This window comes from Dromaius novaehollandiae, chromosome 3 (genome assembly GCF_036370855.1).
Source record: "Dromaius novaehollandiae isolate bDroNov1 chromosome 3, bDroNov1.hap1, whole genome shotgun sequence".
Taxonomy (NCBI): Eukaryota; Metazoa; Chordata; class Aves; order Casuariiformes; family Dromaiidae; genus Dromaius; species Dromaius novaehollandiae.
Genome location: NC_088100.1, coordinates 93,498,434 through 93,525,794, shown reverse-complemented (window position 1 = coordinate 93,525,794; position 27,361 = coordinate 93,498,434). Strand labels below are relative to the sequence as shown.

The 27,361-nt window shown below is 50.0% G+C and overlaps 1 protein-coding gene across 2 annotated transcripts in view; it reads right to left on the bottom strand.

Moving 5' to 3' along the window:
- The window catches only part of TMEM63B (transmembrane protein 63B), a 59,330-nt gene that overhangs the window by 16,252 nt on the left and 15,717 nt on the right, over window positions 1-27,361 (bottom strand). Inside the window, exons 2-5 of one of the 2 annotated variants that reach the window (XM_064509514.1) lie at window positions 20,904-21,105; window positions 7,406-7,604; window positions 6,584-6,663; window positions 3,793-3,831 (exon numbers count right to left, since the gene is read on the bottom strand). In XM_064509514.1, coding sequence (XP_064365584.1) covers window positions 3,793-3,831; window positions 6,584-6,663; window positions 7,406-7,582 — 296 coding nt within the window. In that variant the 5' untranslated portion in view covers window positions 7,583-7,604; window positions 20,904-21,105. The remainder of the gene's footprint in view (window positions 1-3,792; window positions 3,832-6,583; window positions 6,664-7,405; window positions 7,605-20,903; window positions 21,106-27,361) is intronic. The other variant, XM_064509515.1, reaches the window with a different exon arrangement.

The following is a 27,361-nucleotide window of genomic DNA, read 5'->3' as shown; positions in this document are numbered from 1 at the left end:
TATTACTGAGGTCAAGAGGCAGAAAATACAGCCCATAAAGTCACAGGGGAGCTGAAGCAGAGCAGCATGAACCATGGCTACATGCACCAGCCAAGACTCCCACCTGGGAGGCTGCCCCATAGCCCATCACCCACTAGGGATGCCAATGCTGTCCTAGGCCCTTTCGGTGCCAATGCGGGCAACAGCCTACTGGCCCAAGTGGGATCCCTGCTCCGGCTGTGCCTCTCCAGGGGAGAGAGCAGGAACTACTGACCAGTTATTTTTAGGCACCTGCACACAGAGCAATAGCTGTTTTATGGTAGTGTGCATCCACCTATTGCAATCAAAGGACATGATGCAGCAGCAGCAACTTCTTGCCCTGAAGCATATTTTACCCTGCAGCAAGAGGGTGAGGGGAAGGATGCAGGGGAAGGAAGGAGGTCCCTCTCTGATGTGCTGGCCCCCTGTGCAGCCACAAGGCGGCAGCTTCAGAAAGGTTATGGCAGCAGCACCTGCCTCCTGGGAAGGCAGCTGGGACAGCCAGTCTCTGCAGACCACACTTGCCCTAGGAAAGAGGAGGAGTGGGAGTCTGGCAGACCATGTTTCTCCTATATCAGTCCTCTCTCCCTTTAGCACTTCAGCAAGAAGAGGAGAAATCCAGCTGAGCCACTATTGTCTTTGTTCCCTGAAGCCAGGCTCAGCTCAGCTTCCTTCACAGCCTGACCTGGATCTGTTGGCTAGAAATCCCTAGAGCAGGAGTGTGGGAGGCAGCTACAAGTGAATGGCTGCAGGCTGGAAGGCAGGAAGCAAGAGAAGTGAATATCCCAGACTGCTCTAGTCCATATGCAGGCAGGGACCTAGAATAACTTGGAGTGGAAACATCCAAGACAGACAATAGCCCTCATTATGAATGGAGGTGGAAGAGAGCTGGCAAAGGATGCATGGAAATAGTTCAGAGACCTAAGTTAAACAGCACTTGTAAAATGGCAACAGCAGGCTGCGATCTTGGAGGTGCAAGAGATATGGTTGATCTAAAGGATAGCAGCAAAGGAAAACAGATGAAAATACAGTTTCCCTGTAACCAGTACAGACTTAAGAAGAATTAGATAGACAAGAACCTAGAGAATAAACAGCTGTGAGACAAACGCCAGAGATGAGGTGGATAACGCTACATGAAAGAAAACAAGCAAAGATTCTCGTGACCCTGCCAAAGGGAAGGGAATGGGACATGTTGCCTCCCTTGGAGAGCAGAGCAGCACCTGCTGAGCCCCTAGCTGGAAGCGAGACAGGGTGAAGAAAATTAACTGAAGGTCATGGGACTACAGGAGAACAGATTAGACAGCAGCGTGCAGCCTTGTGACTGCACAGGCTAACACACTGCTCCACTAAAGCGATGGAGCGAGCTTCATAGTGGCTCTTGGGTCTTCAGCCCTCTAAAATTCCAGAGGCTTTGCAGCTGGGCATAGGGAGCAAAGGTAAATTTCTGCTATCAGCAGGCCGGTGGAAACCCCAGAGCAACACCACGATGTGCTTTCGGCTCCTCAGTACCATAAACCTGAAGGCAGAGCAGTGCTGGAGGGAATAACTGAGAAGAGTGCCACATTATTAGATCACGCTAGCTGAGTGTGACATAAAGACAATAATTAGGGGCATGTAAAGAAAATAATTAGGAAGGACTTGCAGTGCTAGAAAGATAGAGGGGTGCCCATCCATCCCAAGGATGGGATACTTCAAGGGAAGCTCCTAGGGGGCACCTGCATTCTGGTCAGAGGCTTTTTAAAGCAAAGCACTAACTAAGCAAGTGGGAAGAGGCATCATTGCCCCAGGCCCTGGGGGAAGGAGAGGAACTAGATCCAAGGCATTGCCAAGAAGCTCAGGCCAAGCAAATTGCAGGCTATGGGGGAGGGCAGGCTGTCAGACGACAGGTTGCCATGCAGGCTGTGGAGAGGGTTTGCTGCAGTATGGTGCAGGAGGTGGCCATGTTGATGGCATGCCCCACAGGGCTCTGCAATCACTGCCCTTAGGTACGGAGGTGGGAATAGGTTGTCACAATCTCCCAGTGCAGAGTGATTCACCAATTAAGGGGGCTGATGGCTACCTCAAGCCCAGACAAGAGACAGGACAAGGGCACCTGCCAGTTCTCAGGCAAATGGATGCAGCAGAGAAGGATGCCCTCACCTGCCAAGAGCTGCACATTCAAGGGCTAGGTTGCTTACATGTGTCCCTAACCCACCACATGCCATTTTACCCCTGCATGGAGGAACAGCTAAGGTGGGAAGATGCTGTCAGCTTTGGAGGAGCATAGATCAGGCCAAGGTTTCCTCTGAGCTCCACAGACATTGGAAGCTTACAGTTACCAAAACCAGCCTCACTCAACCACTAGGTCTGGGAGGTCAGCAGGGAGTTTCAGCAAGCCCAGATGAGGAAGGAGAACAAGAAGGAATGGTGCCTCGGAGAGAGAACAGCACTATTACAGGGATGATGGAGGTGTTCTTCCATGAAGGCCATGTCCTGGACCTCAGGGCAGGGGCCTGATGGCTCTGCTACCTCTGCCTTACTCTCCCAACTGTGCATTAGCATTGAAGAGCTGCCAGAACACCCCTGAAGCAGGGCCAACCACTAGTGAAACATTCGAGTATGAGCAAGGAGTCCCCTGCATTATGTACAAACCCACAGCTATCATCACCTTTGTTTTCACAACCTCAATGGCTCTACTTTGGGGTCAAGGAGCTGCCACAAAAATAGGAGTGTTCCTGTATCCTCTAGAGGCAGTAGCAGCTGGGCTGCTCCTTTACAAGTGATAGAGTTAGGCAGAAATGAGAAGCAAGACTGCAGTGTACTGCCCTGGCCTCAGCCGCCCCCTTCTACCTGCCCTGAGTGACCATATCAGGCTCTGCACCACTAGCTGGTCATCTCCTCTGCAGCATGCACCACCCAGCCAGGTGGCAGGGCATGGGGGAAGGTCATTGCTTAGACATAAAGAAGCAAGAAAGAGGAAAGAGTAAGGAGGGAGGGCCTGTGGCAGTGCTGAGCTGGCAGCCAGCTGCAATCCCTATGGATGCCCCGAAGGCAATGCCAGATCAAGGTGCCAGATGATGCTCTCAGCCATGCTGAGGCAGGAAGTTTGCTTCTGTGGAAGTATCTGGGATGGAAAGAGAAGGGACAAAGACTCTGCCTTGCTGGGCATGCTGCCAACCTGGGGTGGGTGGTATGTGACAAGGGCCAGCACTTACTCTGTTCCTGGCAGCCTCACAGAGGTGAAGGAAAGAGAAAAAAAAAAAACAAAACAAAACTTACAGCTCTCTGACAGATCCTCCCTATGTACACGCCCGCCCTGTAGCTGGCTTCAGAGCAATCCTCATGGGTCACTGGCATGAGGGAAGGAACAGGCAAAGAAGGGCTGCTCTTGTGCCTGGGTGACCTGAGCATGCTGTGCACTGAGGTAACCAGGTTTATTTACAGCTGCTCAATCGCAAAGTGGGAGAGCCAGACACTGGCAGGCACAGCAGGTGTGTGACATGGTACCCTCCACCTCAGCTGGGACTAGGAGCTCATCGCCACTGCTACAGGCAGGGAGCATCTAAGGGCTACCAGTGGAAAAACAGGGCACATCCAGCTGTGGTAAGTGGCTGACACAAGAGGGAAAGGAAAGAGGAGAGAAGAACATGAATCCATTGGGAGACACAAATCCAAGCCCTGAACTCCCAACCAGTTAAGATTAGTTCAGAAGCAAGACAGAAAACTGCAAAAGAAAAGCAGAAAGAGAGAAAGAGAAAGAGAGAAGAGAAGCAAGACCCTGAAAAAACAACATACTATTCCCGCTCCTCTCGCTCCGTCTGCCAGCGTCGGCGCCTGGGGGCACAGAAACAGAAAAGGAGAGGTTACAAACATGGGAATCGGTGAGCAGGGGCCAGGGTCTCCTCCATCCCAGGGGACTTGCACCCAGCAGGGCTCCACACCATCCTGAGGAAGAAAAACCTGCTGACAGTTACGCCAGAGAGGGAAAACAAAGGGGAAACTTCCTTCCAGAGCTCAGTGTTATCCTGAGCCACTGACACCCCAAAAGTCCCCTGCTGGCTCATGGGCTTCATTGGCAGATAGTACTCTTTGCCATGAGCTCAAAGGAAGCCAGCTTTGTCGGGAAGGCAGCCCAGGTCTACACCACAGTTGTACTGGGGAGCTCCTGAGGGACCAGGCCAGGCAGGACAGCCTGCAGGGACTGCCCTCCAGCTCTCAGCAGCCATCTAAACTCCATTTCGACCCCTCTCCTCCCTCTCCCAAGGCAGCCAATACATGTCATGGGACAAAACCCCTGCACCACAAAATGCTCATCCTGCCCTGCAGATGGGCCAAGCAGCAGGAGTACCAGGGCCCAGGAGCCTCAGCAGCAGGAGCTCCTATCTGGGATCCTGGATCTGGTGTCCCCACTTACACCAACGGTGCTGCAGTCCTTACTGTAGCTGCCCTCCTCCCTGACCTTAGCAGCTCCCCCTAGTCAAACAGCAGGCACCCTTCTGCCTTTCCCCTAGGGCCCATGTCTCCCTGGCAGAGGCTTCTCATTCCCTCGCACCCAAGGCATTCAAGCATCAGCTCCAAGAAGGGGCCAGTCCTCTCTCTGTCCTGAAGGCCAGAGTGGCATATCCCAAGCTTCAGAGCACTGTGATATACAAACACTAGCAGGGAGACAGAGTCCATCCTTTGGTCTTGGATAATGCTTACCAGGCAGCCCAGGGCTCTTCCGGCCTTCCTTGTCATCAGGTCATGATGCTAGTTGAGGGATATAGCTCTGCCCTCACACCCTAAAAGTCTCTCACCCAATGGATATCAGCCAAATCTTCCCCACTAACACCTAGGTCAGGACAGCTTAACCCTGAGGATCAGCTACGCTCTTCTCCCCAGTGAAATTTCATCTGCCTATTCTCTCCTCTTGCTCCTCTCTTTCCCCTAGGGTCCTTGCTTTGCTGATTTCCCCAGCCGAGCCAGGAAAGGAGAGGCAGGTCAGCCACAGCAACATTATGTATCTAATCCAAGAGAGTTCCTTGTTCAGTGCTGGAAGAAAACAACTCTGTTATTCTTTCCACTGCTGTGCAGGGAGTGCCCAGAGGCAGCTTGTTTGAATCGGTATCACCAAGGGAACTGTAACAGGCCAGAGCTCAGACCCATCCAAGCCCTCGGGCATGATGAGCTTGTGGAGCTGACCAAGAGGAAGGCGCACAAACCACAGCCTGCCTTAAGCCACACACTGCCTCCAGCACATGACAAAACACAGCACACACAGCAAACCATCCCCAGAGCTTATAGCAACAGAGTCAGACAGACTATCTGCACAAATCCTCTAACTTAATCAAGGAGAGTCCTTTGTTCAGCGCTGGAAGAAAATAACTTTTAGCCTTCCCATTGCCAATAACGAGAATAGCAAGGCACATTCTTGAAAGGCTTCCCACACATTTCACACCACCGTGGAATTACCATCCACAAAGGTCTCTGACTTTTGCCAAAAGATACAGTAGCTCACAACACAGAACACAGAAGGATACACACCAGACTAACTCTTCAGCACTTGGGATTTGAACCAAACTTTCCTTAGCACAGAATTAGACATACAGCCCCTATGGCTCCTTTGCCTCCTGCCTGCCTCACTGTGGGGCTGGATAGCTTCCTGACAAACATGCGCAGCAACTACACACACACTCATCACTAAAGAAATGCAAAGATTACCAGACAGGTCCACTTCCATTGCCCCTTGCTCTGTCTCTGCAGCCACAGAGCAGTCCATGCAGCACTGTCCTGCTGCATTATGCTCCTAGGCTCAGCACAAACCTTTCACCACTGGCAAGGGTGGGGGTGGGCCAGCAGTTTGCTTGTTCTTCCTCTGTGCCACTCACCCAGCAAGAAATGCCTGGTAGCCCACACCTCGCTTAGGGTAGTAATAAACTCCACGTTTACTCTGGGCACTTGCACTCTCTTTTCAGTCACTACCACCATTGGTGCAGGTTGTCGCTCCAGCCTCCCTGTGCTCACACACATCAAGCTCACAGCGCTGGCCAGGCATCTAGACCATCCCCGCCTGCTGCCTTTCCTGCCTTAGCTTTGTGAACAAGTACCACCACACCTGGAAACAGAGCCTACCGCTTTCAAGTGCTCTTAACAAGAACTACATCCAGCAACGCCACAAAGACACTTTCAGAGGCTTAACAAAGCCTTTACTGTGGCAGCCCTCGCCTTTGCTGTGACCTCTTTCCCTCTCTCCCCCTTCCCCTCCATCCTCTGTTCCTCCTCAGGCCGTTTTAGCCTCTGCAGGGCAAAAGCTGTTGTGCCCTGCAAAGCCCGCTGCACCCCTCTGTCACTGTATGAACTGTAAGCAATATATTGCAGCTCTAGCTCCTGCAGCCAGCAAGAACCTCTCACAGCAAGGATGCTGTAACAAAAAGCTGGTAAGGAGGTGTTTTTTAAGTTCCAGGAGCTCAAGGGATACAACTGGTGCGACTGTCTCTCCTCCCCAGCTCCCCCAGCACATGCAAGGCGGTTTTGTCCATCCTGTTCCTGAGCAAGGAAGGGTACCACTTGTGCTTTATTCACCCTTCTGCCCCTCTCCCAAGCTTACCTGTCAGCATCAGTCACCAGGGCCAGACGTCCATAGTCCCAAGCAACTTTACGCAGAATTGAAAAGACAAACAACAGTGCCTGGAAGAGAGTGAACGTGGAGTTATGAGACAGGCATTGCCCAGCTCTGCCCTTGTCAGGCGTGCTGAGCCACTGGAACAGCGGGGTAAGAAGGGGACAGGGCTCCTCTGCTAACAGCAAACCAAGGCTGTGGGGCAGCACGAGTTCCCTATGGATGTTAAAGTCTGGACGTTTGGATGGCTGAAGGAGGAGGTGGCTGTGGGAGGCAGAGGTCCAGGACACAATGCACAATGGCTAAGTCTTCAGGATCTTCAAGGGGGCCTACCATAAACCTCAGGTCTCAAGGAGGTGAGATTATAGCCATAATGTCTGTGGTCCTGCAGCTCTTAACGATGAACCAGCAGAGCCTTTGGGTAGGTAAAGCCACAGGGACTTCACCCCATAAGCCAGAGTTCTGGGGGGCAGGACTGACCTAACCCAGTCCATGTCCTCAGCAAAGTTAGTTCATAACTGCCTTCTGTGGGCTCCATGCAGTAATGCTGGAGTAAAGTCAAAGCCCAGAGTGGCTAAGGGACATGGTGAGGACCACAGAGGCAGCCAGCAGCAAAGTCAGGAATGAAGTCTGGGACCCCCAACTGTAACCACTAGACCACAGCCCTCCCATTCTTGGTTAATTACCTTGCTGAGGCAAGCCAAGCACATAACCCCCTGAGTCCTCCCTCTGCCCACACCTGTCTCCTTTCCTCCAGCATGGCAGGAATGGTAGGGGAGAAGGCACTGATGCAATGGTAGGGAGACTTACAAGAAAGCACATGAAGTCAAGGGCTAAGACAGTGGGCACCCCGCCAAAGGGCAGCCCCTGCAGCACAGTGCTGCGGATGCGGGCGCTGTAGCAGTAATCCTTGGTGCTGTTGTTGCAGGTGGAGGCTTTGCAGGTGGCCCCTGCTGAGCCCAGGGTGGCAATCACGTAGGGAAGCATGTCTACAACTTCATCGTCTTCCCTGGGGAACAGAGAGAAAGTCCAGGTTAGAGGCACACCAGCTGCATGGGGCTGTAGTCTGGTTAGAGCTCGGAGATACCAGCACAGCAGCTCGAGGGACCAACCTAACCTGCCATCTCCAGGCTCTCCTGTGCAGCAGGATCTCACTGGGTACCTGCACCCAAGAACAAGTGTTTCTTGGAAGAAGCCTGCAGAGTCTGGGAGGTGCTCAAAGAGCCTACAGGTGCTTCAGTAGCTGAACCCACTACGCAGAGTCCCAAACCTCCCTTGCTTGCTCTCCTACTCCCAAGCCATTTAGGTGTGCCCCTTTCTCATGGATTCCTCCTGTTCCTGAGAGCTTGGTTTCTCAGGCCCCTTTTCCCTTGGCAGCAAGAACATTTAGTTGCAGGAAAGAAAGAATAGGTGTGGGGGGTGTTAAGTCACGACTGGATGATGAAAACAAACTGCTGTGGGACAGTTGCTGCATCATGATCCCACAATTTCCTTTGCCTGGCTTTGTGCCATTGGCTTTATTAGGCTGAATCACCATGCTCTGCTCACTGCAGGCCTCACCCCCAACCTCCCAGAGCCTCCGTAAGAGGCTGGTCCCACCCCCTGCTTGTTTTCTTTCCTTCCTCTGGCTTGGATGCATTCAGATGCAACCTCACAGAGGGCAAAGAGGAGCTTAGGATCTCCTATTTAGCCAGTCAAAAATTTTATTTGGAGCTCTCCCCAAAACAGTACAAGAGACCAGCTGGGCTGCAGCCAGTACAGTCACGTCACACCTTAGGGATGGGAAGTTTTTCCTTCTGTGCAGAGTAGCTCCACGTGAAACAGAGGAGACCATGCTAGCAATGATCAAATGCAAATCAAGTACTACTGGGATGGTCTAGAAAGGACAAATCAGTAGCAAAAAAACAATCACTTTGTGGAATGGGGGAGAGAAAATCCCCTCAGCTGCTGAAGAAAGAGGCAACAACAGATATGCAGGCTCTAGACCCGCGCTTCAGACCACTGAACAGCTCACCTTATCTAGCACCCACCACCACAAACCCTTCATTATCCAGTTCACGGCATACCACACAAAAAAGCTGGATGGCACAGCATCACCTCTGGGAAACATGCAGGGGCTGCTTACTCAAGCCCAGGGAAGACATTCTGGTGAGTCAGACAAAAAAGAGCTGCCACTCACCCAAAACACAAGAAAGCCACCACCATTGCCCTGTGCTGGTTTTGGCCTCTTGTCCCAGAGAAGATCCTTTCCACCAGCCCTGCCCTTCTAACTCCACATTAGATCAGGACATCAGTAGGGAGGGCCCAGGGCTCTTCCTTCTAGCTCATTGGTGTATGCTGGCAATCTCCCGCTTAGCTGCAGAGATTTATCAGCATCACAGCACAATGCTGTTTCGATAATGACCACCAAAACGTTTGCTGCGGTGTCCTAGAGAGCTCGACTTGAAAACGATCCTTCCCAGCTCAGCTGAGACAGACACATGAACACAAATTGGCTGAAGCACTGATGACAAAGGACATAGCAAAAAGCAATAGCTGGGCTAAGCATTAAGGCGGGGGGGGGCAGTTGATTTGGAAAAGCTACTAAGCAGCCTGCTAAGAGATACTCACAGGTTAAGAAACAGAGAGCAGCTGCCAGGAACAGAAAGGAGAGTGAAAAAGCAGGAAAAAAAACAAAAAAAGGCCAAGTCATGAGACTGTGGTTGGGAACTAACTAAAGAGCCAACCAGAATAATTCACCCTATTCAAATTAACAAGAGACTCAGAAGCTCCAAGACAGGGATGGAGGCAGTGAACTGGGAACCTGAGAGAAGCTGGCAGAAGGAGAAAGGACAAGAAGTTTCATGGGAACCTGCAGCCAAACAGCAGTGCAAAACTCAGCAGTCACGGTAACATCTCCTGCCAGGTCAGGGAGGAGAGACTCATGGCTTGACACAGTGTCAACACCCCACCTTGTATGATACAGGCAGTGTGGTGCAAAGGACTTTTCCCTGCCTTCAACATATCCTGTGACAATCTCTTTAGAAGCGCTGATGAAAGGAAAGGAAGACAGGCTGGAGGGAAATAGAAGAATGAGGAAAGAAAGACAGGCTAACCACTCTCACTGCTGTCCCTCTGATGTTATCTGTTCTCTTTTGACTCTAAGGAAAGGTTCCAGAACTGCACATGATATCCTAGATAAAGAAATAACCTTGACTTCTAGACTAGCATTCTGAGGCTCTCAGCACTTCTTTTTATGGTATTCCTCATGCACCTGAGCATGATTTACTTCTCTGATTGCATCCTTGCATATTGAGAAGTGCCTTCATCAACTGGTCTGCAACATCATTGCCCTGAGTAGTTATAACTAATTTAGAAAATAGCAATGTCGAAGAACAAATCATTCCTTCCAATATACCCGGCTTTGCATTTCTCAGTACTAAGTTCCTTCTCCTCTCCTGTCACTTAATGTTACACCATCTCACTTTGGAGTTGCTTCACCTTGACAAATCTAAACTCCAGGTTATTTGCAGATTTGAGGTACCTCATTACTCACCATCTTTTCCAGATCATTAATAGCAAACAACCTTGTCCTTTGCTTCTGTGACACTGGAAACAGCTCAATCATTCCTGCACTTTGTTTCTGGATGCTTAGCCAGTTTTTGATCTATGACTCTACTCTACATTTGCTCCCATGGCTAGTTTTCTTAGCAGTCTTCTGTGAGGAATTTCAGAGGTTTCTGAACATCCAAACAAGCTACACAAGCTGGCTACCTATTAACTTCTTTTACTGACATACTGAAGACTTGCAACAGATGAGGGAGGTATGATTTTTCCTTTGCAAAGACCAAACTTTGACTTCATTATTGCACGTTTTATATTCCCTCCTGCAGTCTTCTTTCTGAAAGAAGTGAGGGTCATACAACCATGTTGCTCATGAACCTTGATAATCATTATTTATACAAATCATTATGTGTTCGAAACAAACACTGAGTTCAAAACAAACTATGGATAATTTAAACCACATTTCACAGAAAGAGTCTCAAAGATGTGATTTTTCTAAAGCCCAGAGAATGGACTGGAACAGACTGGAGATAAGTTTCTCTAACCTCTCCAGTAACCTGGCCAGAACACCTGGTAATGGAAAAGCCGTAGCATACACTGAAGGCATACACTGCTTTTTCATCAGGCCAGTCACTGTGTCTCACTGCTCAGCTGCCTGAGCACAGTCAGTTAGCATCGTCCTTAGGGCATGCAACCTCCTGCCCGATGGTGGGCACAAGGGGCTCCGCATGGAGATATGGATGCTACAGGCATGTGAAACAGCCTTGAGAGTTTGCAAGGATAACAGGAGCATCACTTCTCTCCCCCTCCCAGCTCCCCCAACCTCCACACACACACCCAGCAGCAGGCTAGAAAAAAGTCTGTTGTCCGTAACATCACTTGGGTCAGACCCACCAAGGTGCCCAGCCTCTTGCAGGGTTACAGCAGGAATTAGAGAACCAAGGAAAAGCTCGGTGACTATCTCCGCAGGTTTGATCAATAGTGCCTACTTAGTATTCTTCATCCAAAGACCTTCCCCAGGAGCCTATCAATGCAGCAGGATGCTAGCTGGTCTCTCCATCCTAGCTAGGTAAGGACTGCTGTGCCTGAACTGCAGCTGAACACTAGGGTCACTTGGAGAGCCTGACCCGAGTTTCCTAGGGGAACATACAAGGACGAAGCCCCCCTTGTGAGGGGGGAGAACAACCCACCACAGCTGCAGGCCTTCTTGGTGCTACAACTCCTGATACCAGTCCCATGGAGGAGGCCAAAGCCTTCTCACCTAGGTGGAACAAGGAAACCTCTCCCCTTCTTCACAGGCCAAGGGTGCCAGCAGCATTTCCCAGAAGGCACCTAGGCCAGCCTGCATGTCTGCGGGATGTAGTTATTCACAGTCAGACATGTAACTGCAGCAGCCAACAGCTCTGGGAACCTGCCCACTTGGGGACCAGCCAGCTCCAGAGTTCGTACCCCATTATACGCTCCCTATCATACCAATCTCTTGGGACACATTCACCACTGTCCCTCCACACCATGCTGTATGCACCCAGCCTATGTTGTCCAGGGCCAGACTCTATCCTAAGTCTCTGTGGGCAGGGAGAACGCCGCCTGCCAATGTGTGCGCAGGTGCCGTCTTGCCCTTATAGTCTTCTGCAGCAGCCTGAGCGCCTCGATAATGAGGCTATGAGAATGAGGAAGCTGGGCGGAGGAAGCAGGGCTTCCCTCTGACCTATGCTGCTGGCTCCGCTCCCTCCGTGGGAAAAGAGGTCAGCTCTGGCCTGATGCTCCTGGCAGCTGTGACTGGAAAATCAGCATAGACATGGCAAGCCCATCACAGAACTGCTGCCCCATTAACCGGCATACAGGCCCTGCCTTAATAGGGACCGGTTCTACCAGACAGCAAGCAGCTCTGCTCGCATTATGGTTAACTCCCTCGCTCCAGACAGGCACAGTGCATTCCACAGACCTGGAACTACCCCAGTCCTTACGCTCAGCTGAGGCCTTGGTCTCAAACAGCTGCTTCAAGGGACATTCCCTCCCTGCTCCTCATGCTTCAAGTGGATGTTACCAGGGCAATGCATGCAGCAAGGGGAAAACACACTTATGTAAAACACATGAGGAGCAGGACTGGTCCTGGAGGAAGCTGAGGTCTAGATGCAGTGTTTTAAGCAAAGTAAAGGCCAGGGAGGAAAGGAAGTGCTTGCAGCAAGTACAGTCCTGCGGCTTAGCAGCACACTTCCTACTTAAGGGAAAGAAGTCTCCTGTGTCGATCCACAAGGGAGAAGGGGACTTTTCTAGCAACAACCACCTCCTGCCCCAAGCACACACCTGATGCCCTGACTGTCCCCAAAGAGGCCCCTGTGCCCTCTCAGGAAGGTCTGTCAGCCTGAGAAGCATGCTGCAGCAAGAGGAAGAGCCTGGTTTTAGTATTAGAAATCCTCCCCTGTGTAGCATCAGGGTAGGCTGGAAAGGAGTGGCACCGGGCCCATCCTGTGGAGGGAAAAGAGCCAGGGAAGAACAAAGAGGATAAAACACTAGAGGTCTTGGGGAGATGCTCCATTTTGGTCTGGTTGCAAGTGATGGAATTGGCTGCATGAGGCTTCAGGCAAGACAGTCATCTATAGAGATAAACTTCATACCACATACATTGCCACCAGTCTCCAGCAAAGACAGCATGAGGACTGAAAATCAACCAGAATGGGGATAGATGACAGGGTTTTGCAAAGTTTTCTGTCCAGATCCCACTGGGAGCTGTCTTGCCTGGCTCTGGAGAAAGATCCTGACTGCTTCCTTACATCTGCACAGCAATGGCACTTGAGAGTTCCCTGGGAGCAGGAGCCACCTGTGATCACACAGGCTGTGGTGTCCCAGGAGAGGGACACAGGCAAAGGTGCCTGGCTTGTGCTCTCCTGCTTATGGGCTCTAGGGCAGGGGAGCGCAGCTCTGCCTGCCCTGGGATGCTAATGTCAGCTCAGGTTCCTGCTCATCAAGAGACCCAGGGCACAGTTAGTGGAAAGCTGTTGGAAGGCTAGCGTGGGGGGAAGTAGCCACTGGCGTCAAAGCCCTTTACTGACCTCAAATGTAGCTTCCCGCTGCAGCACACAGACTGCAGGCTCCCAAAGAAGGAGTAACAGAGCAGGACATCGAACTAGGTCCCACCCAAACCCTGGAGCCTTCCCCTTCTGCACATTTAATGCTGACTTCCTCTAAACAGCAAGAATGATGCAGAAATACTTGCCAAAAGGCATCTTAGGCTCTTATTCAGCAATATTAAAAACCATTCCCCTTTCTACAAGCAGCTGGAGGGAGGCAGAAGCAGAGGTCCCCCTATTTCCCCCCCACCCCCAAGGGAAGCCTGCTCTGCACTAGAAGCCTCTATGTTCCTAGCATGACTAGCCTGTTAACACTACCTCAAATCTCTGTCTACACATCAAGAACAGAGATATCCCCTGGCAGGCCACAGGCCAGGCCAACAGGCCTAGAACATACCTCCTGAATCAAACTATGTATGCCAGTTGCCACTGACATTAGTCACCTCAGGGCCTCCTGCTTGAGCATCAAACGCCACAAGCACTGCTGGTGGCACTTCCAAGCAGAAGCTGCTAAAACATATCCTGCAGGGCACTTGCCATTTGCTGAACCTTTCAGTAAGGCACACTAAGGGACATTGTAACTGGGTGTACAGAAGGGAACACATGCTGCAATGCAGCCTCCAGCCCTCGGTCCTGCCTTCTGAGCAGCCCTGCAGAAACAGAACCTTGGGAACTACCCCTTTCAAGGTGCCTGTGTGCTCCCCTGAGAGGGCAGCAGCAGGGAGAAAAGGTCTTGGCAGATGGAGCAGAGCAGGAGCTTTCTCCTCTCCTTGCCTTCAGTCTTCATGTGCAGGTGAAGCACAATCAATTGGTTTTCCTCCTTCCTGCCCACAGGAAGGTGAGGATGAGCAACCACTCTGAAGCCAAGCAAGTCTCCAAGCTCCCATACGTGTGTTGAAATTCTACGCAGCTCTGCGAAGGGAAAGCAAAAGAGAGGCAGGAGGAGAGACAGGAAAGCCTGGATGAATTCCTTGGCCCTTGTAGTCTGCGGCACAGTTGTGAAGAGCTGGGGGAGAGAAAGCTCATCAAGATGTTCATGGAGTCATTTTGCATTCTGGGCAGGGGAGCTGACATCAGGCAGAGACCAGACGGACTCTTACAGGGCAGCTGACAATGAGCTGCTTGTTGTGGAGACTGCCCACCCCATGCTGAACTCCACTGTGGCAGAGCACAGTCCAGGCAAGCAATAAAATTAGCAATCTAGGCCCTCCCAAACTGAGCATTTCCCATTCTCCTCACCAGCTCATCCTGGAGTCTCTGCTCCTCACCACCCAACATTTGCATCCTCTGCCAAACCTCTGGCAAGAGGACAAAAAAAAGGGGGGAGTGGGGAGGAAGGGAAAAAAAACACTCAGCTGGGATTCAGGCAGAAATAATGCAGGAGCTGGACAGCTGGGTTAAACGTACAGAGGCATTGACACAGGCAAGTGTCTAGCTATGTTCCTCTAGCTACACCACTGATGTCAGTCAGATGTGAGAAAGTGGCCTGAGAAATGCGTACGGAAAAATATAAATCAATAAAGCATATGCCTGCAAAAACAGCCAGAAAGATGTAAGCATTCATCTATTTCCTCACCAGTAAACTTTAACAAACATGTCTGTAATTAGAAAAACAAGATCGTGCTCTCGTAGAACCTTATGTGTTTACTGAAACGTGACATTCTCATGACAGGCTGAGGGAGATGGAGACAGCTAGATACCAGCAGAACTGTGGGTTGATACCGTAGATTTCAAGATTAGAAAACCAAAACCTGAGAGACCTTTAGGACACAACACTCAGGGAGATGAGGCGCACTCTGGTTACCTGCCCCAGCGGATGCCAGGAGCATGGGTTATACCTGGAGACCTGGTTCCTCTCACGATCTGGCACCCACATGGTCTCCCAAGTGCCATGGGCTATCCATGCTGTGACACCACGCACCTCCTGTTGGGCTCAGCCAAGGAGTTTGTGCCTGAGCCCTTGACTGCCATGGCAGTACAGACTTGCCTGCACTGGGGAGCCAGGGACTCTCTTGGAAGCAGGGTTTCAACTCTACCAGAGACCTGTGAAGAAAAGCCACTGCTCTCCCAAGATGCTCTCTGCCTGTGTGCCAGAGCACTAGGCAGCACACAATGCCTGGAAGGCATAAATATGCCCAGACTGACACGGCTTCCCCAGTCCTACACTGCTCAGATTCACTCAGAAGACCCTGCAGGCATGCAATACAGGAGCTGCCCATCCTATTTCTTCTGCACATCAGAGCTGGTGGTGAACCACATACTCATGCAGTGGTACAGAATGCACCAACAGAGACCCAAGCTCAGCCCTCCACCAGCTAACACCATCACACAACTCCCCCCTCTCTCCAGCTGGCTACGAACACTGAGCCTTGGATCACATAACCAACTGCACCATTGTCAAAATGCAGTGGCTGGCACCTAGGGTTGAGGGTGCCTTTTCACTCGCCATCCTCCATCATCTGCTTCAGCAGAGCTCTGTACAGTGCAAATCATTTGAGGCAAGAACAGTCCATGGAAAGATCAGTCCAACATTCTCAGCACCTGGCAAAAAGCCTTACAAACGATGGGAAGGAGAAGGCTTATGAATTAGCACAAAGCCTCTCAAAGAGTACAGCAGCAAAGAAAAGTAGCAAGTAGCATTCTAGCTGCAGGCAGAGGAGTGGAAAGGCTGTCCTGTGCCATACCTCAAACCTAGCACAGATTTTTTGGGCAGCTGAAGGCCTAGACAAAGCACTAAAGAACATTCAAGGGGGATTAGCTCAGTATTATTAAGAAGGAGGACCCAGCAAAGCCCCACACTTCTCTTTCTCCTCTGCATCCCTCCAGCCTACATACAAACTTCCCTTCATGCTTCATCTCTTGTATAAGCCAGCCAATCAGCCTCTTCTTGCAGACACTGATCCACAGCTTTGATCAGGCAGGCTCAACTTCTTCAAAGCAAAAATTAAGTGCATCCCTGTCTTGGGTCCAAAGTCTTTCCAGCTGGCTTTGCATCAGACCTCAGATATCTATTAGCAAAGGGCAAACTTTTTTTTTTTTTTGTACCAGTTCCCACCATCAGCACCAGTGTTGACAGGTACTGTAACTGCCATGGCCAGCTCCTGGCTCTGTGCACTGCTTTGCGGTGGTTTGCATATTGCTAGTGGTATGTGTCTCGCTGCTTAGGAACCCCTGGTCCTGCTCACAGCACAGCTGTAACAGCTGTAAGCAAAGCCAACCATGCAAGTGACTCATCTGCACTGGGATAGTGCCTGGCAGGGATGGAAACAGATTGTAACAGCAGGGAGCATTTGGCTCTGCAATGAACCTGGGTTTGATTTTCTCCTAAAGGCAACCAAGATCTACAGAACTCATACTTCCTCAGCAAAGTGAGGAGGAAGCATGATTTCCCCACCAAAACGAAGAGGGAAACTCACTCTTGTACTTTGCCCTGAACCCGCTGGAAGGTGATCCTAAAGGGACATGGATGCTCCAGAGACCCCTGCTTACATCCCTCGGGTTCAGTACTAGACTGCTCTTTTGCTTCAAAGACTTGACCAGGTATGTTTGAAGAACTCCTTCTCCTGGCCGGGTGGGGGGTGGGGGGGCGGGGAGGGGGGGGATCATCACTCTTCAAGCTAAGGAATTTCAGCCTCAGAGAGATCTTCAGGTTTCAGGTGAAACCCAACCATTTTCTTTCTACAACTTCATTCTGATAGTCCTCCCCAGACCAGGCTACTTAATCCCTTTCTTTCCTTGGAGCCTATTTTCTCAGCCATGATTTTCAATGCAGAAAGGAGATTCTGGATGACAACTTTCATTAGGATCGGGAGAGCTTTTAATTTCATGACTCTGTGGCCCTTTCAAGATGTCCTGATCACCCAGGATAGTTGTCTACAAAACCTTGCCTTTGAACATCAGCAAAGCCCTTCATACTGCCTTTGCCCACTGGAAACCATTGTCTCACCAGGCAGTATGGATTTAGCTCCAGACAACCAGGTCTTGTCTATTCCTTTTTGCAGGAACTCCCTCCAATCTGTCAGTAGTGCTGTCTGGTCACGTGGTGCCCTGAACATCATGCACCATTCCAAGAAAGGCTGCACCAGCGCTGTACCATGGCTTGAAACCCTGGCATGTCGCAGTTTGTGCTTCTCTATCATCTCACAGCTGACCAGTCTGCCATCAGCCTAACAGCCCTTCAGTGTCTCTGCTGCTCTGGTTTTCCCTCCTACGCCACATTTTGCTACCCTCCTACTCAAGTTTCCGTGTCCCTCTGGATTTGGTACTCCTGGGTGTTTGCAACAACTGCTGGTATAGTAGCCCTGGACAAGGGGTGGATGTCCCTGCTTGGTCATCAGGGAAGCACTGATGGTATCTCCCAGGGAGATGGTATAGCACAGCAACACTCATGCAACACCATGCCAGGGTTTTGCTGCTAGAAAGATAGGCCTGGATAACAAAACAGGCCTTGTAGTCACCATCCAACCACATGGAACCAAGGCAGACCTGGCATTTGGCATTGCTAGACCATTTATGAGGGGTCAGGGCTGTCTCCAGCCCCATTTGCCCTCATCTTGTTTGCCTCGTGGCAAACACCAGTGTCTCAACTCTATCTTGACACTCCCTGAGTCTCATCCACATGTTCCATCCTGTCTGCAGCAAGGGCTTGTCTCTTCCCCCGCCATCAAGACAAAGCCCAAACTATTCACTATTTTTCCATGCGAGATCTGTCAGTCAGCTCTCAGTCTGCATGACAGTGTCACAGCCAACCTGATTTGCATTAAATTTTGAGTGTTAGATTTCATGAGTCACCAAATCAAACACTTTAGTTCCAAATATACCTACCTGTCACTTTCCCTTCAAACTCTCAGGCTGCAAATCTATCAAAAAGCAATCAAGTTTGTCTGCCAGCCTGTATTTTATAGTCTTATAAACAAATAGTGCTTACTGTTTGGCTTCCCTTGTATCCTGTAAGCATACACTGATATTTATCTTTCATTTATTATATCACTTAAGTTTAGTGGTGAGACTAATGAGGTACTGGATTTCACATTGTAGATTCTGCGGAACAGTGGCCATCTCACAACTAAGCCCTAGTGGGGAACTCTTCAGGGCTCTGGTTATATGAGTAAGCCCCAGAAAATAGGGCCTCCTCATCTATCACCCAACACCCTAGCAGTAGCATTTCTACCCATTCTTGAAAGATGTTTGCCAGCCTCACAGATGGAGACTCCACCAACTCCCAACACCAGTGGTTTTCAGCTTCTGGTTTACAGATCCCAGTAGCTTACGGGCTGCTCCTCAGGGGGTTGCCTTCTTAGTTCTCTCCTGCATGCTTATTACCTGTGCTTACACTATTTGCACAAGGGTCTACCCCAGGTTGGCTCTCCCATACTTCATTCATTCATTGAGTGACTATACAGGACCTTTACTACACAAATAACCACTTTAGCTTTTGAGTATTGTAAAGAACTGTTATGGTGCATCACATCTGCCTTAGCTGAAACGTGAACCAATCCTTCCCGACAACCTTTAATTCCTCTGAATTTTTCATGTTCCTCTCCATTTGAGTGACCAAACGCCATCTTGTCAGTTTTACACAGACACATTTTAAGGGGGAGCTTTGCACCTCTCCCGGCTTTCATCCCTTTTCCCCTTGTTTAGCAGCAAGCTAATCTCATTTTAGAGCTTCGTGTTTATGTCCAATCTTAATCCTCTTGTGTGTACAGGGGTATTAAAATACTTGCCTTCCCTCATGCTACATATCTGTCCCCCTACCAGCCTTCACAGTCTGTGTATTCTCATCTCCACCCAGTTTTTCTTCTTGAATACAGAATCTTGCTCATAAAACCAGGTTTTTGACTTAATCTCTCAAGGTCACATTGCCTGTTTCCTGCTCCCCATGTCTGCATGACAAGAATCTTTACCTTCTTGCAGCACAGCCCTCAAATACACTGGGCAGGACTACAAGCCCTTACCTATACAGTGTGATCAGCACTTCCCACCAAGGAAATCCTTGATGATGTAAGTCACCAAACAGTAGCAGGGAACCTCTCTCAGAGTTGTCAAAGCTGCTGCTCTCAGGGCTCTGCAGCTGGTTCCTGCAGATATCGTATTGCTGGCGAGATATCCTATTGCATCAGTCCTGGGAGCATCCCCACTCCACAGGGTGCAAGCAGCTCAGAGAGGTCAGTGGGGGATAAACTTTGCTCTTGCCCCATCCTCCTGCTCTAAGCACTGACAACACTCAGTGCAGGGCTGGTGAAGCATCTCTTGGGTGGTACTGCAGAAAAGCTTCATAACCATGCTTTTAGCAGCTGCTCCATAGAGACTCAAGATAATTGAAACCCCGCATCAATTCAAGAACCGTGGCAAAAGGGGCACACAGGCTGCTTACATCATCATCCCTAGAAATTACACTTAGCAGTGGAGAGAAAAACCCTCCCGCACATCAGGAGGTGAGGAAGTTTGGCACTAGCAGGGAAGGACTCCCTGCTCACAGAGGTCAGCACTCCTGCCTCGCACTTGATCCACCAGCAGGAAATACATGGGAAGGAGAAAGAAGAAGCTGGGAGGGAAACGGTTTCCCCTATGGGCTCTGGGGTGCTGCTAACTGCAGAGGCAACCAGCCAGGATGCTGCATGACCTGCAACAGAAGCTATTTCTCCAAGTCAGTGAGAACAGCTACTCCAAAACCTGACACCTGCACCTTTCCCATAACAAACAGGCAGATCCCTTTCTGGGGAGCCCTTAGATATAGACTAGCAGTCTGCAACTCCAAGTATTTGCAGTTTGCAGGCAGGGGATGTTCACACCTTTTCCTCACCTTCCTTACTGTGCTTGTAGAGCAGTGTTTGCCTTGCAGGGTCAGTCTACAAAGCACCTGCAACACAGGCAGGCAACAGAGAAAAGGTCAACGTAACCACAGCCCTGCAGTACACAGAGTCCAGCTCCTTTGATGACTCCTGATAGGAGGTTCAGCAGTCAAAGCAGGAGGAGAAAAGTAGTCAATTGTTTCTGAAGGGCAGCTGACATCAGCAAAGGGCTCCCTCAGCCAAGGGTCAGGATGCAGCCAATAAGCCAGGACAGTTGCAGAGGAGCATCTATGAACCGGCACCCTGCAGCAGCTGGGGAAAGACTAACAGGAGCCAGAGCTCCAGCAACAACAGCGCTGCCGAACCTGCAGCACAGCACGAGGGCTGACAACCCGCTGGTACAACCAAGAGCAGGAGGGCAACCTCAGGCGCAAGGATGTCCAAGCTAGGATATTGTGGTGCTGGAAAAAACATGACTTTAGAGCATACCATTTCCCTCATGCACTCCACCCCAGCAGCTACTCCACTCTAACAGGGAAGATGGAGAGGGAGAGGAATTGCAGAGCCCATGGGCACAGGCTGCAAGAGAACAAGTTTGAGCTCTGCAAGGAACCAAATAAATAACAAGGGTCATTGCGAGAGGGACATCAAACAGCCTTGAGACTGCCTCTCTCCCCAAGCCCTCATCCACACTACTACAGACAGAACTGCTGGACCCTGCATGGGGTATCAGCACCTGCAGATGCCCCCCTCCCTTTTCTGCAGACTGTTAGTCCTGACAATGCCCGATGGCACTACAGACAAGGAATTGCTCCCCAATATCTTTTGCCTGCTGGGAAGACTGAGGCTGGAATACCTCATTATTATTATTTTAGGAGTTATCAGCGTAGATCTGCTTACCGTTGACTGCTGAGGCAGGGGTCTATATCAGACAGTTACTTGCATGCACTAGGCTGGGGACTTTGGGCCCTGCGCCAGCCACCAGCACTTGAGAGATGCCGACTGGGCTGTTCTTTTCAACGGTCTCTCTTCACCCTGCGGTGCTTGGCAAGAGGAGCTGGGCCCGGCTTGGGAATGCAAGGAACAAAGCATCAGTCTGGCCCTAGGTACAGAGATGACAGCATCCAGTCAAGACCAGGAACACAGAAGCGATACTTCAAGGCAAGCAGCCTGGCTCCCAGACCTTCACATAAAGGTGTGTGAGATAAAGTGGCTGCTTAAACTTGAAGGAGGGCACTGAATTTTAGGCAAGACTCAGCAATGCAAGTTTCAGGTCAACTGGAATCCCCTTTCAGTGTTAGGATAAACAAAGAAATAGTACTTTAATTGGGCGAAGCCACTCTGAGTCACTGTGCTTATCTGTGGAGCACAGCTCCACAAGAGGAAATATCAAACCCATGGAAATTTGGCAAAGACTGTCAGTTGGTAATCTGGACTTCTCTTGCCTGCAGCCCCAGGCTGAAACCAGGGCTAGCAGTAGGCTCAAACCTATGAGGAACACCGAGGTCCCAACTTGACTTGAAGACAGCTTTGAGATCACACCAGAAGAAACACTGAGCACATCAAATACCGTGTGCCGAGGGTTGCCAGGGGTGAAGTCAGGAAGGGCCCTTCTGCCTCTCCACCCCACATAGGTCAGCATTGCACAGAACAGTGGATACCGGGCATCTGGCAGCACCTCAGATATGTCTGCTAGGGAGAAGATGCCAGGTAGCTGGAGCACACCCTGGACTCCGCTCCCCCAGGCTGCAATCTCAAAAGGAGAACAGCAGCAATTGCTTTCCATGCACTTGAGTCAGTCCTGTCCTTGGAGAACACCAGTGCTAAGCCCAAGAGTATCAAAGCATTGTGGCTTAGGGCTGTCACAAGGCAGCCTGGGCACCTGGCAGCTGCTTCCCATGGAAAGCACTGCCCTAAACAGAGTGCAGCTCCAGTCAGGTAGTTCCCCACTTATTTGCAGACATGGCCGCAAGAGGGACCATGCTCAGAAGAACCACACTGCTCCCACTGCCTCTGCTGCCATGCTCAATCCGTTCATCACTCTGAGCATCTGCTTTAAGATCTGGGGGAAGGAGCAGGTGAGAACGGACAAGAGGACTCAGAGCAACACCCTGACTTCTAAGTAACCAAACCACAATGAATTTCTGGGCACTCCTAGCACAAGGCCTGAGGAACAAACACCCGCTAGCAGATCTTGAACCTGATCCTTACACATAAATGGGAGCCAAAACCACCACTTATTTCACCATTCCTTCCCAAAAAACGCAGTGTCACAGAGGTGGGCAGAAGGGGCAGTACACCCAGATAAAGAGTAGCCAGTGGACCCCAAAGACAACCAGGAGCCCTTTCAGACAGCAAATCTGTTCTTTGCTGGTTCACACACCAAAGAGGGTAAATATAGTGGTCCATATCTCACTTCTGGATCTGGTGTGTCATGGTAACATGTCATGTCATGGTAATACACCATGTGTATTACATGAAATGGTAACTCACCTGCCAAAGCTGTAGCTGAGGCTTGCAATACATCGCAACATAGAAGAGCAAGAAATTCCTCCTGAATTTTCACTGTAGGAGTGAAGTGTGCCTTGGCTTTCTCAGACATATCACAGGACCAAGACTATAAAAACTATTAGTAGACTATAGCATTTTGAGAGATTAACTACTAATTAATAACTCAGATGGGGTTACTGCTTAATATTTCTCCCAATGGAAATCTAGCTCTGGCAGTGGTATGGACTAGTGCTTGTTAAGATATTCATTCAAGGATCTTCAAGCAAAAGAAATCACCTCTGCTCCAGAAAGCTCCTAAGTACATACTTATCTTGAAATGCTCTCACTGAAGTCATCAGGTCTTAAGTATATGGCTAAATTAAAGTGTTTGCCTAAAATGGGACAGGCTCGAGCACTGTTCTCTGCTTTCCCTGCAATCACCAAATGTTTTCCAAGCCCATTCTCTGAACACTTTTTAAGTGTACTATCAACCCTGCCCTAGTTGAGCATCTCAGAGCAGAGGGAGCAAAGATCAAGTAGCCTAACCAAAACTTCTCTGGGGTGATGAGTAATAGATTCCCATGGTACATTTTATACTGAGCGGTTAAACAATGATCCTAGACTGGGAAAATTCCTTCTGTTCATGGGGAAATGGCTCCAGAAGACTCTCAAAGCATGTCCTTTCTCCCGTTTCTGTTTCTTAATTTCATGACTCCCATTCCTGGTGGCCTCTCCCAAAACACTGCTCCCCCTCCTCATTCTTCAACCTCCTGCTGTCAGGAGACATCTCACACACTTGCCTCTCTGCTCTCTTGAAATTAAGCTCTGTACATCTGTCATTTTTTCAAGCATACCTTTTCAGCCTCTGATTGTTTTCATGGCTGAGCTCCAAAGTCCCTTTGGTCAGTATCTTTCTGAAAATGTTATGCCAAAAACCCCAAGTGTGGATACAGCCACAGCAAGAAAGGTACTGTGGTCTCCTTGCTCTGGAACTCCTTTGTATTCACAGCCCGAGAGGCTGAAGAGCTCTGTTCCTGTCCCATCAGGGCCAAATATTTAAATCCCCACGCCCTGTCATCCCAGCTTACTCTCTCACTCCCCCATTTCCTTCCTTCCAACATGGCTGCTTCCCATAGCGTCCAAACTGTCTAGAGTAGAAGGGAGGCGGGGGGGAAAAAAAAAGCTATTTTTTATAAACTCGATAATTTGACAAGCATCAATTGTTATATGATGAACTCTCACTTTTCCTGTTTACATCAACACACATTCAGACATCCTAGTTCTCTTGTTTGGGCATACCGGGACGCACACTTGAGCCTTGCTGTCAGACTTGCTGCAGATCATCAGTACTAATGTCAGGGCTTATCTGGCTCTTGGCAAACACTGCCACACAACAAACATGGCCTTTATCTTTCTGTCACTGCTACGGGGTATTCTGAAAAAGTATCCTGCATAAAGCATGAGAGTATCTCAGAACTTCACCAAACAGCCGTATCACCTAGAAATCCTCTTGCATTCTCACCAGGGAAGGTGACCCACAGCTGCCAAGTGCAATGGCAAACTCCATTATCATGTGTTGGAAAAGAGGTTTCCTAACATCGGCTTTTTCAGATCATGTCACAGAAAGACATGTGCTACAAGCGGGAAATAAGGTAAGACTCTCTTACTAGGACAATCTGCTTTTTATCAATGGAGAAAGCACAGCCATGCCACCTCATCTCACACACTGGGTCAGTCTGTTCCTAGGATGCCTTTTGCTTAGCTCCTCCAGTGCATCCCAATCAGCTCAGAGGAGCCAACCCAATATTCCACACAAAGTGCTAGGCAGCATTAGGTCTACCTGGCTTAAAACAGAACCCGGACAACATGGATTAATCTCAGACAATGCTGCTTATTTAGGGAGCAGACTGAGCAAACTCTCCAATCCTCAAATTGTGAGAGCTTTCAGACTCTGCTTCCTCTTTGAAAGCCACTGCCATGCACCAGAAAGCTCAGTAGCTTCTTAAATAACCCTAGCTGCTCATTTGACTCCCAGGCACTCCCCTGTGCTCCCTTCCATGCCCATTACTGGCCTAGGAGAACAGTAAAGCAAATGCCCAGGGTTCCATTCTGTCAGCACGTGGCCCTTCTGGCATTAGTTACCAATCGCTCCCTCCTATTTTATAGAGGAAGAGGAGGTAAAGTCACAGACCCCCTGCTAAACATCATCCTAGCAGGTGGTACCTCCCAGATATGCCAACTCACAGCTCCTCCTCTGATCACAGCCACATGTCATCCCCTCTGTGCTGTACAGAGTCAACCCCTGACAGGAACATCCCCTCCTCACCCTCCACAACCTAGGAAGGACAGCAGAGGTCACAGCCCTCTCCTAAGCAAGAACTCCTAAGCTAAGCTCTACAGGAGAAATGGCTTCCCCTTTCCTCTACCATCTATCTCCCTCACCACCATAGAAGCCCAGAGGAGGAGGAAGCAGGAGTGGCACATGTGGCCTCACCTCAGGCAATACTCACAGCACAGGAGGTGGCCCCTGGAGTTGGGGCCAGTGGCAGGGCAGAGACCACCTCTGGATGGAGTGGGGAGCAGTCCACTCTGAACACAGCTGCCTTGAGCAAAGGGGGAAGAAAGGCTAGTCTGAGCAAGAGGAACATGTGGGGACATTAGCAGGACTGGAGCCTTCAGAGCAAACCTTCTCTGTCCCAGCTATATTTAGCTCCTCCACATTCTCAAATGGAAAAGTACAAGGATGCAGGAAGGTAACACCTCCTCCAGCCTTTTCTACATGGCTGGTCCCACTGCTGCCAACCTGCCTGTTTGCTTATGCTTGAGGCCTGTCACTGTAATCTTGCCACAACCCCATAAGTAAGCAGGAGGGCTGAAATTTCACACCTGGCAGCCTGCCTTCCTCTTACGCCATCTAAGTGGCATCCCAATCAAAACCTCCGAGGAATCACGAACTACGGAAATAAGGCCTCCACTGAGGCTGTGGTGCCAGCCACTGTGCATGGCCACTGGGGACTGAGTGCTGGGCCCAGATGGCAGGGGGACAGGTCCTTTTAGAAGTGCCAGCCAATGCTGGGACCAAGATTAACCCTGGTGCAAGGAGTTTTGCTGGGCTCCATGTCATGCAAACACCCTTCAGCTGACTCTGGCTTATTGCATGTCATCAGAACTCTGCAGCCCAAGCCATGTTTTAGGTTTAGCATTTGCTCTGAAAATGACACATGCCAATGGATGTATGTATGGTGCCTTCCACCTGGCCTCCCAGAGGGCAAAGTAAAGCAGACCATGGGAGTTGTCTGCTTGTTTTTAAGAGTCTTACCTGGATGCTGGTGTACATGCCTCTCCCTAGTCACAGAGTCAGGGACTATTTCAACAGGAGGAAGCTGAGAGGTATTCAGCCGTAAGTTCTACCCCACTACTGCTAGTTGCAGTGTTTTTGTCTCCATGGAAAGTACCTATGGTCCCTCATGAATAACTGTAGCCAAAAACAACTACATGTATTTCATTCCTTCCTCCTGAATCCTAGTTGTTTTCAAGTCTCCTCTTCTAATGCCTTCCCTTGCTCCCATTTACATTGCTAGCACTGGAAGCCTGTGGATGCCCTTCCAGGGCCAGGTGGAGAAGGGCTAGCACTCAGGCAGCTTCCCAGCCATGCCCAAAGCAGACCCCTTCCTGAGGGATCACTTCCACATGCCTGCCAGCATGACAGCCTAGCTCACAGCTTCCAGGCCCAGGTTCTACTATGTCTGTGCTCAACAGCATGCAAAACTCCTCTCAAAATAGCATTAGTTGCCTATTTATAACATGCTGTTTACTAACACTGAGCGCTCACTCACTGGAAGCAGAGGACAAGATGAGTCAAGGGGTTCAGGAGCTCAAGGCTGCTCATGCTCTTTCTTCTGTCATGGGAAGATCAGGAGACCAGGGGAGGGTTATGTAGGGCTGGATGCTGCAAAGTAGCTGACCACCTGCAGCTCCCTTTCCAACGCAACCAGAGTCAAGGGTATGTTCAGCATTTTTTTAAATCAGATTCTTAAGCTCTAGATAGATCTTCCCATGAAAGGGCGAGAACACTACTGATTAGATCCACCACACAAGAGAGCTCGTGTCCTTTTAGCCCCTTTTAGCATGCTCCAGGATTTGGAAGCATGGAGTGTGAGGAGGTGTTGAAAAACAGGTTTAACATAAGGTCTCCAAAAGCCTCCTAGCAGCTCCTATGACCCTCTTCCAGCAGCTCCTTACAGGGCTGTTGGCTGTTAAAATGTTTTGATAGAGTTTCTTCAGGCAGTGCCCATCTCCTGTGGAGGGACTGCAACCCTGCCAGTTGGCGTTCCTCTGACAAGCTGGTGAAAATTTGACCCCAGTTGCTCACTCCAGTCCTGCTCCCTTCTGGCCAATCATTTTGTTATTACATTTACTCAGCACCCATGAGAACAGTTAGATTTCAGTGACAGTATAAAGCAAGGACATCTGAATGCTGAGCACTATACACTGCCATCCTTCAGCAGTGAGCAGAGGCGAGTGTAATAAAGTTTGCTATGGGTCTCAAAGCCCATACGGGCTTTGTAGCCCTATGGATCTACAAACCCCAGGCCCACATGAGTATCTCTAACATTTGAGACACCATCCAGGAGTTAGACTCCTGAGCAACAGAGAGCAAGAAATAAGCATCTCCTCGGGCTGTTAAATTCTGGAGACTTACTCTGGTGTCTAAGGTGGTATCCCCTCTCGAGCAGCTGAGAACAGGCCCCTGAGTTTTAGAGCATGCAAGGATGTTATTGAACTGAATACCCATATGGTGGCAGATCAGAGTCTTGAAGCACATCCAGGCAAAATAACCGGCGCCAGCTCTTGGCTCCTCCCGAAGC